Genomic DNA, 13,557 nt, shown 5'->3' on the forward strand with positions numbered 1-13,557 from the left:
ATTTCTCAGGTCCTAGATCATCCTCTTGTGCTCTGCTGGTTAATTCCCTTCCAACTCTGGCCCTGTTGCTATTGGGGATGTTCTATATTGTTACCTTTGAGTAAGGTCGTCTTCTCCAGGATTCTCTGTGGTCGCGGGCTCATCCTATAGGGTGGTTGTTTCTTCTGCTTATGAGCATCCTCTGGAGGCGCACTTTCTTCTTGTATCATCAAGTCTTCACGCTCGCTCTGGTACACCATTATCAAATTGAATTCGCAAGTTGTTTCCCCCGCTTTTAGGTTACTAAGCTATGCAATATTCTACAAATTTAGATAAATTCTCTCTGTTGTCTAGTATTTATCTTGTTGGGCTCGCCTTTTATGCCTTTCAATTTCGTGGAACCTCTGTGTCTTGGTGCACTTGTCACCTTCCTACTTTGGTTTGTAAATTCAGTTTATGTCACTACTATTCAGGCTTAGATGTCAGTATCTCTTGTTTACTCTAGGGGGGCCTTATCTTCTTTGCTAAATTGGGTCGGATCCCTACCTATCAAGGCTATGTTGTTTGCTTCAGAGTCACGCTCATCACTCCTTTGGTGTTCTTCGTCTCAACTCCTCTCTCCTGTCGCTATCCTCTTGTCCTCTAATGCCATCTGTGCACCATATAAGAAGGAAACAAGGTCTCCCAAGCCAACATTTTGAGCATGTGGGTCTAACAAGACAAAACTTCTCAAACAATGGGTATATCGGGTTGTAGCAATTGTTCCCCTCAAATTGAAGCTCTGCAATTGGAAACAATGGAAATTAATTGGAAGTTGCACCAGCAAATGACAACGTCCATAAACCTCCTTGAAGAACTTCAAACCTTGAAAGGCAAATTAGCCTAATAGGAGGTTGAAATCGACACTCTCAGACAACTGATAGAAGAATTGAAGATGCAACAACCAACGAGTGACAGTCAATCCACCAACAACAATGCCTCCAATCGATTCATGGGTAGACTTCTACTGGATCTTTACCAGCTTCCAAAAGATAATCCTCCTTCAAATCTATGATATACTCCCGCCACAAATGTGTTTTGCTTCTTGACCAGTTTTGTAAAGTTTTTACATGTAGTCTGTTAGCAATGGTTGGTTTCGACTAAGTATTTTTGTAATCACATAAAGCTACTTTCTAGAAGACCAACCATTAGATGAATTAATGTGACTATTTCCCGAATGACATTTGTGTCGAGGCACAAATTTTAATAGTAAAACCTTCTCAATTTTGTTAAATTTTTTTTGAATTAATTGTTATTTATTCAAATTTTTTGTGAAATCCTCCTTCAAATCTATGATATACTCCCGCCACAAATGTGTTTTGCTTCTTGACCAGTTTTGACAAAGTTTTTACATGTACTCTGTTAGCAATGGTTGGTTTCGACTAAATATTTTTGTAATCACATAAAGCTCATTTCTGGAAGACCAACCATTAGATGAATTAATGTGACTATTTCCCGAATGACATTGGTGTCGAGGCACAAATTTTAATAGTAAAACTTTCTCAATTTTGTTAATTTTTTTTGAATTAATTGTTATTTATTCAAATTTTTACCAAAGAAATTAAACTTTATATATATATTTTAAAAGGTATTAGGACTTTTTTGAATTAAACGTTCAATGCAATCGGCCTGTCAATCCCGCCTCACCTGTGCGAACATTGTCTAATTATGAAGTCGAAAAATACACTGCATTGCAGGCCTGCATAAACGTTTCATCCCATTTGGTCGGGAGAAGTTATTTTTCGGCATTTGGAGTTGCCATCTTAGCTGTGAAACTGTTTGATTGTTGAGTCCAGGAGGAAAAAAAAACAGGAGTGGCAATGGCAGACGGCACCAGTACTGTGGAAGTGGCTCGGTTCCCTCAAGGGAAGTACGTAGATGCATTGCGATGGCTTCCTCCTGTTGCAGCTTTCGACCGTCTGGTCGCCACAGCCCTGTATGACGCAGACTCGGGAGCTTCCTCTGTCCAAGTCCATACTTTAACCCCTGCCGACGCTCACATCCACTGCCCCCTGAGACTTGAACTCCAAACCACCTGGACTTCCCCTGCAAGAATCTCAAAACTGAAAGTGGCGTCGTTCTCGCAGAAGGCCATAATTGCAGCAGCCTCTTCTGGCTGTCTTTGTTTCCTGGTGGCGGACCCTCTGCAGGTTTCGTTGGAGGCGGAGGGCCGTTTGGGGTTGGGAGCTTCATCTTCATATATCTCCGGCATGGATTTGCAGCCGAACAGCACCGACTGCGAGTGCGTATGTGTTGGAGAAGACGGGAAGATCAATCTGGTTAGGCTCGCGGAAGGTCAGATGCATCACAAATGCGTTACAGATAACCGGGGTTTGATTTCTTACACTGCTGCACGCTGGGCTTCTCCTACGGAGTTCGTCACTGCTGGGTTAGGGTTTACCCTTCAGTGGTGGGACCACAGAAAGCCCGGCGCCCCTGTTTCGCAATCTCCCAACAAATGGTGAGTTACTACTGATTTTGTCACCACCTTTCCGGCCACATTATTATTATTATTACAAGTAAACTCTTATTATCACTTGCTCTCAAATGAATATTGTAATTAAAGACTGGGAACGAATTCTGCTTTTCGGTCTGTTTTTCAAGTGTAAACTTGAGCAGAGGGAACTATTGCCGTGTTCAATTATTCTCGGTGGTCTGCTCGAATATGGCAGTATTTTCAAATTTCGTTTTCTTGGTGGATGGTTGCGGCAAACTATACCTGGGTAACCATAACCATAACGCGGAACAAATTTTATAACCTCTGTAAATCTCATTTTCTGTTTTCTCCTTCCGCCTCTGCCCGCTTCACGATGTCTACACCTTCATTTCTACAAGTTCACTTTTATTGTATTTTCTTTTTTGTTTTCTCGATTGCTCTAGGTTCTTGTTCTTGTTTCCTGTTCGTGGAGTTCTTGTTTTCCTTTTCTTTTCACATGTGCGTCTTGAGTTAATAGGGGTTAATTTACACATGTGCATCTTGAGTTAATAGGGGTTAATTTACTCTTTCTCCTACTGTAAGTTTACTGTCAAAAGAGCACAAGAATATGTGACCTTATTGTTGGATATGTGTTCTATTCTTTGCTGAGAAACTTTAGTCACATCCCGATGGGTGGTGTGGTTTGATCTGTGGTTCTGGGTCCATTGAAGCCATGAAAAACCTAAATATTGTATTCTGAACAATTAAGTTAATATAATGAGACACATAGGTGTGTCTTGTTAGAGTTTTGGGTAGCTTGGAAGGTATTTGCAAGAGAATGAAAGCCATCAAAGTGAGTTTGTTGGGCATTTTAACCAAAGTTGGGGTTTTTGGACCCCAAGCAGTGGGTTTAGGACCTAAAAAAATTAATAGTTTAGTCTAATGGGTTGAGAGGGCTAAAACCTTAAGATGTAGAGGTTTACCAAATGCACCAAGAGAAAAGTATAAAGAGAGCCAAAGGATGTGAAATTTTAATTCCTATTGCAGTGACTGGTTACTATTCTCGTATCAATTTAGATTATTTGTCTTATGCAATATGCTTGCGGCAAATACTAAATAAAACACTACAACAACTTCACTGAAAATAAATAACCATAGGAACTGGGAAAATGATAGCACACACACAAATAATGGACACCAATATTTTTTGGACAAATGCCCTTGGAAAAACCCCAGTGTGGGGAAAACCAGTTCTGCGAATGAGTTATTTTATTAATTCTTTAACAAAATCTATGATGGAGAAATTACAACCGTTTGCTGTAAATTAGCAAACCTCCGGAAAATTATTTCTAACACATCTACAAGTCGATCTATCCTCCTGGACGCAATTTGACCTCCTATGACCAATTTGGCCTCCCTCTGGCTCCTAATCTGCTCACACGTGCAACCCTGGCTTTGGCAAACTGGCATTGCTGAGGAAATAATACGACCTCCCTCTGGATTTCGACCTCTACTGGCAAAATCGACTTTCTTGTGCAAATCGATCTCTCCTGCAATCTCTCCTTGCTCTTGCAACTCGTCCTCCTGGAGAAATTTGCACTGACAACTAGGGTTATTCACATCCCTTTCTAGAGCAATTCACATCATTGAAAATCAACCTCTCTACGCAGAAAAATCTATCTCCAAAAGACTATGGAAATTGCTACGATGAATCTCTTCGACAATACTGTTTCCAAACATTCTTGATTCCCCTGCGCTATCTTTGCGCCCTTGATATCATTGCAATACTGTGTCTCGATCTCTCCCTGATCTATTCTCCAAGTGCCCATTGATTTCCTCTTATAATCTCTCGTTGACGAATCAATGACCATGATCTAATCTCAATCGATGGCTAAGATCATCTTGATCTCTTCAAGTGACTTTTCTAGAAGAGTCTAGAGGAAAATCGATTTACTCCAATTAATATTGATTAATTAAGCCATTTCCTTAAGTTAGACTTAGGAAAATTAATAAACTGGCTAATTAATTCTAATCAAGGCCTTTTCTTGTGAAACCTTTTATGGGTATTGGAGAAAATGTGTTCCCTAGCCTCATAGACACAATATGAGACTAGAACACTTGTCCGAGCTACACAAACTAACAAAGGAGAGGCTCATTGTGTGCAAGAGAGATGTGACTTCTCTTGTGCAAAGTGTGCCTTAGTGGAGGGCCAAGTTCTGCTCATGGAGGCCTACTCTTGAGAGAAGACTGCAACCCCTGTTCTAAGAAGGCTGAGTCAAAGGTTAAAGGAGCAGTAAGAGGGCTGAAGTCTTGGAGAGTTGGAGATCAAGCCAAGCTTGATTTGGGGCCTGGTCTTGGCCAATAAAGAAGATCCGTCCATGCTGTTGAAGCTTTGAAGGAGGCTGAGTGTGAACAAAAGTATTGAAGGAGGGTCGAGGGCAAGATAACAAGGTTTCCATGAATAAGAAAAAAGCTAATACACATAACATCTCATCCTTGGCGAACATTAAGCCTAGAGTGAGTCGCAGACCTTCTAAGGAGCTGAGCTGGAGTATCTTTGAGGACGTGAAGACATCTAGAAGGAGGCCAAGTTTGAAATTCTGTGATAAGGTGCTAGATGAGTATGTTTTTCTTAAGGGGAGGAGGGTCGAAGCCCTAAAAGGAGGCAGTTGTTGAAATATGTAACTAGGTTCGGTCTTCATAATGACATATGCTAGATAACCGGATTCATCCTATAGGCCCCACGAATCCTGAATCCATCGTGTCCGACACGATTCTCTTGAGATTCCTGTCCAAAAACCATGTCACGTCGTGTCCTATTTTGACACATCGAATCCGACTGCGTGTCACGATTTTGGCAGCATGTCTTGTTTTCCAGGACTGGTTAGGCGGCAAAAGTGACCTACACGGGTATGAAAAGGCCGCATTTGGTCATTACAGCGACACATATTTTCATTTGGCAAGCGTTTTGGCAGCTTAATGATCAAGTCTAGGCCCTAGTATTGATATACTATTTAAAGTAAAAGTGACATTCTCCTTAATCTTCATTTTCATCATTTTACTTAAATTTTTAACATTACCATGAAATGACTCAGGATGTTTGAGAGTGGTTCCGGCCTCATTGGATTTCATATGGAGAAAGTAGAATTTTAGATTTCATTCAAAATCCAGCAGACTTATCAATTTTTCAAGATTTTAGGATTGGGGTATTGCAATGTTTCCATTGAATTTTGTCATGTATTAGGGTATGGAACTCGTATTTAATCAAGAGCACCAATCCCTCTATGTACATTGATGTTAGTGACATTGGTTGTCGAACTCCTGTATCATGACCCTCCTAAAAATGTACGCATCACTCAAACAAAATCTTGACTTGACATGTTATGCTTGTTCTATCTTATGTTAATGCTTAAAGGGTGATATTAATGACAAAGATCCCTATACAGATACAGAGGTAATGACAAAGATACCTCTGGATATTAATGCTTAGAGGGTGATATTAATGACAAAGATCTTGATTTTCCAACAAGACTAAAAAATTAGACATTTCTCGTGGTAGGAAGAGGGCCAAGCATAAGAAATAGATAATAGATTGACATGTATTTGAATTTTGTATGTACTATGCATGCTAATAGCTATAGATGAAGATCTATATTTGAAATCAATAAATTTGTATCATTAATTAAAATTTGTGTAAGAAATATCTAATTTTTAATATATATATATATATATTTTTAATAAAATAATATATAACGAATCCTACGTGTCCTGTTCCGGGGGGTCAACGTGTCCGAATCCGACACCACGAATCTCGAATCCTACGAATCCCAAATCCCCGTGTCAGGTGACTTAGGACATATGTAATCATGATTTTATTATTTAATGAAATGAGAAAAATAAATTTATTATTGTTGACCTTGAGGCATGGGTTTCATGATCAAGGAAATTTATTTTTAGGTCAAGCTTCCATTGTGAGCTCTTAGGGCTTGTCATTTGAGTCTACAAGTCATTAAGGTCATTGTCATGTATGAAAAGACCCATTTGGGCATGTTACATATTGTAAGAAAAATTTATTTGAGTCAAAGTCTAGTCAAAGAACTCTCCAAGACCAAGTCATAAATGCAAAGCACAAGTCGATTTTCTCAAATATCAAGTTGGCCTAGGGACAACTTCAAGTCAGCCTCAAATCATGGATGAGGAAGTCTATATATATATGAGGACTCAACCTCATTCTAGGATCATCGATGAACAATTCAGAAGTTCGATCAACAAGGCAAGAAAGGGTCTCAATCAAGCGAAGAAGAAGAGGATTAGAGGAGAGATAAACTCGCTATCTTTCAGATCTGTTTTGGGCTCATTTCCTCACACGTGTGACCTGTAACTAGGGCACATTCTCAGCCATAGCAAGTCGAGATTACAGTCAGGCCGAATAGGTGAATCAAGGGTAAAAGAAGTTTGAAATAGCAAGCTAAATAATCAAAGAAAGGAAGCTTGCCCAAGCGAAGGAAAGAAGAAGTCTCTAACATCCTCAATCTGTCACACGTGCGAAAAGTACAGTCTATTTCAGGAGGCCGAGAATTGCAGTCAAGGAGGTTGAGAGTTGCAGTCAAGAAGGTCGAGAATTTCAGGGTCAAAGATTGAAGTTAAAGAAGAGATTGTAGTCAAGAAGAATCTATCTTTGACTTGAGGCAAGTTTGACTTGGTCTTGGAGAAGTTCATTGTCAAGGGTCTAGGTCTTGGAATTCGTTAATTGAAGATTCTATAAGAAGAAGAATTCTCGTGGGTTTTCCTCTGAAGATTGGAGAGGTTTTGGCCCTGGCTGATTGCCTACATCTTGTGTCCTTTGTCTCACCGTTCTTTATGTTTTTGGTATGTGTTTGATGAAGGCAACTCTAATAATAATCAAGTAAACAAAGAAGCTAATAAAGTAAAGTAAAAACACATCACAAACAGTTATCAAGCAAGAGAAATCACCTACACCTGCTGCCCCTAGATTCCTCAACATGGTCTCAGAGCTAAGACGACAAGTCAAGGAAGAGCAACTCAATACAGGACATTCAAGGACCAAAGTTCTAGAAGGTTATCAAAGGCATCAAATCAAGAAGGTCTACTCATCTCTAAAGCGATTCAAGGGCTAGGATCACATCATCATCTTGAAGAAAGTCACCAAAGAAGATCTGAAAAACCCTAGTTCGTTCAAAGAAGGATTCTACACTTGAAGGCATTCTTAGGAACCTCGTGTGAAAATTTGGATGCTCAAATTTCTACTGCAATAACTGATTAAGTTTCTCCTACTTTTTAATTTTCAAATCAAGTTAATTACTGTTTCCTACAGTAAATAGCGAAACTAATACACTGTAGTCTCCACCATTTAAATTATAAGCGGAAACAAGAAACGAAACAGGAAAGAAATTCAACACATCGACACAATTATTTTTGGTCAAATGTCCTCGGAAAAACCCAATGCGGGAAAATCTGTGCAACAGCTCTGAGGGTTTATTATTAAGCAGTTGTAATTTTTGAGTACAATTCGTAGGATGCCCAACTGGCTATCCTATATAGAGAAAAATTGGACAAAACAAGTAGTGAGATGCTCTCACCCTGTCACTAGAAGAATCTGACCCTGATCTCGTTAGAAAGAGGCTCTGCGTCCCTTCTGCGTCAACCTCTGCGTAGAACTGCATCAACCCTACACAGTGTCTGCCTCACCTCTACTGGGAATTGCGCTACGCTTCCTTCTGATCCTTTGCTGCCCAGAAACTTTGATTTCCAGCCTCTCGGTCTCACACCCCGGCTCCTGGCTTTTGAAACTCGATTTCCTCAGTAGGGAATTTGATTTCCCTTTTGGCTCTGCGCTGCCACTGTGTCAACACTGTGTGGGGCAGCGTCAACCTCTGTCTGGACGTCGTTTTGTCCTCTCTGCCTTGTACTCTCTGGCCCAGGAAAAGACTCCTCCCCAAATACTATCCCTACCCTTCTCTGCAAAAGATCACTATCGAAAATCTCTCCGACAACTGCTTTGCTTCAGAAAATCAAACTTCTAATCTTTTCTGTGTGTGTTCTCCAAGTGCCCATCAAGCCTCTTCTTATAATTCTCTCTCTTGATCAATCAATGACCCAGATTAGATTCTAATCAATGGCTAGGATCATATTTACTTGATCTCCACCTTCTTCTAGAAGTTTCACCCACAATTTAGATTAATACCCATTAATTATTTTAATTTCCTAAGTTTAGACTTAGGGTCCCATTAAAAATAATTAATTATTTTAATAAAACTGTCTCTGGGTGGAATTTCCCAAAACGATTTCTGGTATTGGAGAATGCATGTGTCTAACCCTCCCTGCAAATTTTGAGACTTAGAGCACATCTGATGCTACTAGAAATCAACAATCCCTCTTAGCGAGCAATGTGCTCTAGCAATGTCTCCTACCGTAACATCACGCTGACTTCATAACATAGTCCTCTGCGCTTTGACATGTTGTCCACCAACTATTGCGCTGCTGCTGCAATTGTACTGTGGTTGACACTGCCACTGTCAACACTGCATTCGTACTAAAATTCCCTTTGAATTTCTGCATTTGTGCTGCTGCTGGCACTGCCACTGCCAACTGCCCTTGCATTGCAAACTGTTGCTGCTATTGCATCAACAATGGAAAAGCCATTCCAAATTACTGAACCGGTGTTCAGTATAATGCATCTTGTTGCTGGAGTTTTGACTGCTGCTAGTCTCTGCGCTGACCCTCTGAAGCCTCTACGCTGCTCCTGACCTCTGCTTTGTGCCAACTGCACTACTGCTAACTCTAGCTCTACGCTGCTTAGTCTTTGGCTCTCCTAGACACTACAACTGTCAGTCTGACACTCCTCTGCATCAACTGGTCCGGTCCATCCTGCTACTACTAATCTGGGCTCCCATAGCAAGGTTTTGATTAGAGAGGCGAACCCTCAAGGATCTTGCCCATTTGTGGTTCTTTCGAACTACAATACAAGATCACCCCACCTCTCCCCTAGAGGTATTTGGGCAATCATGGCAAACTCCTCCTCCTCAATCTTTGTGGTTGCAGCATACGGATCATGTTTCTCGTCCTTGTCCTTCTTCTTGAAAGGACACTGCGTAGCGTAGTGACCAAATTCACCACACCGGAAACATTTGATCTTTGAGACGTCCTTCTTCCGCCTCCGCTATTCTTGCGGCCCCTTTGATGCAAGGGCTACATTCTCCTCCTCCTCCTTGGGTTTCGTCCCACTGCTGCTGCTTCCATCAAGTTCGCACTTGACTAAGTCTCGCCTCATCTCTTCTTGTTGAAGAGCGGCCCACATCCCTTCCCAAGCCGACAATTTTACTCTGCCCAGGATACTCTGGACAAATACTTGCCCTTCTTTTGAGACTAAATTCAGGGCCAACCTCACCATCTCTGTAGGTTGAGGTGATGACCCTATAGTGGCCAATTGATCTTGGACTTCGTGAAGCTTCGATAGGAACGGATCAATGCGTTCCTCCTTCTGCATCCTTGCAAATCTCATTTTTTCCTCCAAGTACATCTTCAACTATGAAGATCCTTGATACAGTGTAGCCAAGGCATCCCACATCTCTTTGGCCGCCCCTTTGCCAGTAATGTGACATACAACGTGATCCCTCACTCATCGAGGATCAACCGCTTGGCCTTCGCGATCTCAGCCTTGTACTTCTTGAGCGGATCTGCATCGACAGGTTCAGCTACCACATTGTTGACATAGGCTTTGAGATCATGCTCATCTAGAAGGCAGGAGATCCTAGCTTTCTAGATCACATAGTTGGATGCTCCGTCCAATCGACCTTGATCTCTCAGCCCATTAGATGTCATCTTTGCCAACAAAAAGTCGAACTGCTCCTCGCTGTCTCTTACTGCTGCTGCTCAAACAATAAGAAAACGAATTCTTGGTGGGAAATCTACTGAGGAAAAATCCCTCATTGTGCTTCTCCTCTCTTTTTTGACGTCTTTCAGCCCAACAATCTGCGTGTTGAAAACTGCGTCCCACCAGTGCTTTCCTCACGTTGAGGCTCTGCATTGCTCCTTTTGGCTTGGCAAGATTTCGATCTGGAAGTCTTTCCTCTTTGTCGACTCACTCAGAGAAAGACTTTCCTTGAAAATTCAACCTTCCTGGCCTGGACTGCGCAATCCCTATGGGATTCGAACTGCTGCCTCCTGTAGCTATTCGACCTCATTCTCTGCTCAACTCTAGGTTTTCTGGCACTGATCTTCTTGTTTCACTTGCATTGCTCTGATACCATGTGAAAAATTGGATGCCCAAATTTCTACTGCAACAACTGATTAAGTTTCTCCTACTTGTTAATTTCTGAATCAAGTTACTTACTGTTTCCTACAATAAATAGCGAAACTAATACACTGCAGCCTCCACCATTTAAATTATAAGCGGAAATAAGAAACTGAACATGAAAGAAATACCACACATCTACACAGTTATTTTTGGACAAATGTCCCCGGAAAAACCCAATGCGGGAAAACCGGTGCAACAACTAAGGGTTTTATTATTAAGCAATAGTAATTTCTGAGTACAATTCGAAGGATGCCCAACTGGCTATCCTATACAGAGAAAACTGGACAAATCAAGTAGTGAGATGCTCTCACCCTTTCACTGGAAGAATCTGACCTTGATCTTGCTGGAAACAGGCTTTGCGCAGAATTGCGTCAGCCTCTGCGCAGAATTATGTCAACCCTACACAGTCTCTACATCACCTTTGCTGGGGACTACGCTGCTCTTCCTTTTGATCCTCTGCTGCTTAGAAACTTCGATTTCTAGCCTCTCGGTAGATTATGGTCATAGTTGTTGACACCAAACCCTAGTTTGTATTCTTGTATCAATGATTGTATGAGGGCCATGATCCCTGGTACGGGAGCCCTAGACTGTTGTATTAAAGATTGATTAATATAACGAAGTTGGGTTGAAAAATTGTAAAAAGTTGTCTATTGTGCACTAGTTGATTTACTGCTTTGTTTATTCCACTATGCAAAGTAGTCTTGTTGTGGCATTTGAGTTGGTTGTGTTAGAGATTGTAAGACCCTAATCGAGATTCTCTAGTGTTGTGGAAATGATAAAACTCAGCCACTATTACTAAAGTAACTTAGCCAAGAATGCAATAGGAAACTCGACCTATGGTAGGTTGCAATATGACCACTTTAATAATAAAAACTTAGACTCCTTTTCTTCTCAACAACTTGGCTCAGATTTGGCTTGGTAACTTTCCTGAAATAAGATTTACAAAATGCAAAATATCAGAAGATAAAATCAACTGATAACACTTTTACCTCCATTATCTTTTTCAAATCTTCTTATTGAATGAAGCACAATGGCGAAATCTGAGTGATTCTCCTCTTCCGCTAGCTAGGGTATATGGTTTTAACACCGAAACTAGATCTTTGCAAGTAGGGTTTCCAAAACCCTAGACTCTTCTCCAAGAGCTCTCCAAATTTTATTTTTCTCAAATGGCAAAAGACTAGAATGAGGAGAAACTCCTCATTTTCCCTTTTTTATAACTTGTCCACCACTTTTGCCACCTTTTTACCTTTTTATTTTTATAAAGTCACTTTAGTGGCTTTTTCACTTTATAAATTAAAAGTGACTCTTCATTAGCCTAGGACATCTCCTTTTTGTCACTTTAGCATTTATAATGTTTTTCCTAGGCAAATCATGTTCCCTTAGTTAATTTTTTCTCGCCTTAGCCTACGAGAACTTTATTAGGCTAGCGGAAATCCCCCATATGCCTCCTAAGCGGTTGGGGACATTACCTCGGTCATTTGGTGTAAATGAATGCATGTGTCTCAAATAAAAAGCTTGCAATATGGGAGAACAAGAATGACAAGGCCCGTGCCCTAATTGCTGCATTTGTAAATGAAGAGGTGAGTCGTCACATAACTCCAATTACCAATGCTTTTGATGCTTTAAAGAAGTTGAAAGATTTACATGACTCACACTTAGTAGAGCAATCATCCATGATGTAGAAGCCACTAGAGTTAAAATGGACATTCCTCTCACAGCTTTCGTCAAGGCTCTCTATCCCACATATTCTCACTATCTTGAATCCTTACAAGCTAGTGTCCAACTTAAGAATATTACTTTTGAAACTCTTGTGAAGAAGTTTGCAGAAAGGGAGAAAGCTTTTGGGAAGAGGAAGACAATTGCTCAGTCTTCTGAAGAAGCTGTGTGCCTTGCACATAAAGAGAAGAATCAAACACAAGATTCTTCTAGAGGAAGAGGTGGCCGAAGAGGACATAGAAAGAAGAATAATAGAGGCAAGGGGGTAAACGTCATCAAGGAGAAAAATCTATTCTCCATTGTATTCAGTGCAACACAAATGGACATGACACATCCACTTGCAAACTCTCTTGGGACAGAATCGAACAAGAACGAAATGAAGAGAAAGGTAAAACACTAGATCTAGGGAAAGGTAAAGCACCTGAATCTGCTTATTATTTTGTGGCATATTGCAATATTGGAGTAACTAAAAATCTATTCCATAGTTCATTTGCTTCTTGGAAAGATGCGTGGTTGCTTGATATAGGTGCAACCTGCTACATGAACTTTCAGAAATATTTTTTTGAAAACTTTAGTTACAATGTAGATGGAGCAGTCTACTTTGCAGATAAGTCAAAACTCAAACTATATGGACCTGGCACCATCAGGGTCAAACTACTTGGACTCCCTGACTTTCTTTTGCATGATGTTCTCTACCTTCTAGAGCTGCGGAGAAACTTGCTGTCCCTGGTTCACATTCGCCAACAAGGACACTCCATTCACATGTTTGATGGCAAAATTGAGGTGAGAAAGGCACCAGACAACACACTTGTCATGAAGGGAATAGAGGAAGCAAGACTTTCGAAGCTGCAAGGAACATATGGCCGTGCACAAAACTATGTATACAATGCTCAATATAATGAAGGTACATTGCCATCTAGTCTTTTATGGCATGTAAGATTTGGACATCTGAATTATGACAATCTTCGTTTATTGAAGAGAAATGGTGTTACTGGTTTTCCAATAATTCCAAGGAAACTGAAGCAATGTGATGCTTGTATCCTAGGAAAACATAGCAAACAACCATTTCATGATTTTGTTTCCAGAGCAC

General features: G+C 40.7%; 1 protein-coding gene across 1 annotated transcript in view; it reads left to right on the plus strand.

Annotated features, from left to right (window-relative positions):
* Positions 1-1,620: 1,620 nt before the first annotated feature.
* The window catches only part of LOC149141792 (nuclear pore complex protein NUP43-like), a 137,498-nt gene continuing 125,561 nt past the window's right edge, over positions 1,621-13,557 (plus strand). The window contains exon 1 of the mRNA XM_089449373.1: positions 1,621-2,479. Coding sequence (XP_089305499.1) covers positions 1,839-2,479 — 641 coding nt within the window. The 5' untranslated portion in view covers positions 1,621-1,838. The remainder of the gene's footprint in view (positions 2,480-13,557) is intronic.

The sequence above is a fragment of the Pinus tabuliformis genome, chromosome X (assembly GCF_031772625.1).
Source record: "Pinus tabuliformis cultivar Carrire ecotype Pingquan chromosome X, CPIR1, whole genome shotgun sequence".
NCBI classification, from domain to species: domain Eukaryota; kingdom Viridiplantae; phylum Streptophyta; class Pinopsida; order Pinales; family Pinaceae; genus Pinus; species Pinus tabuliformis.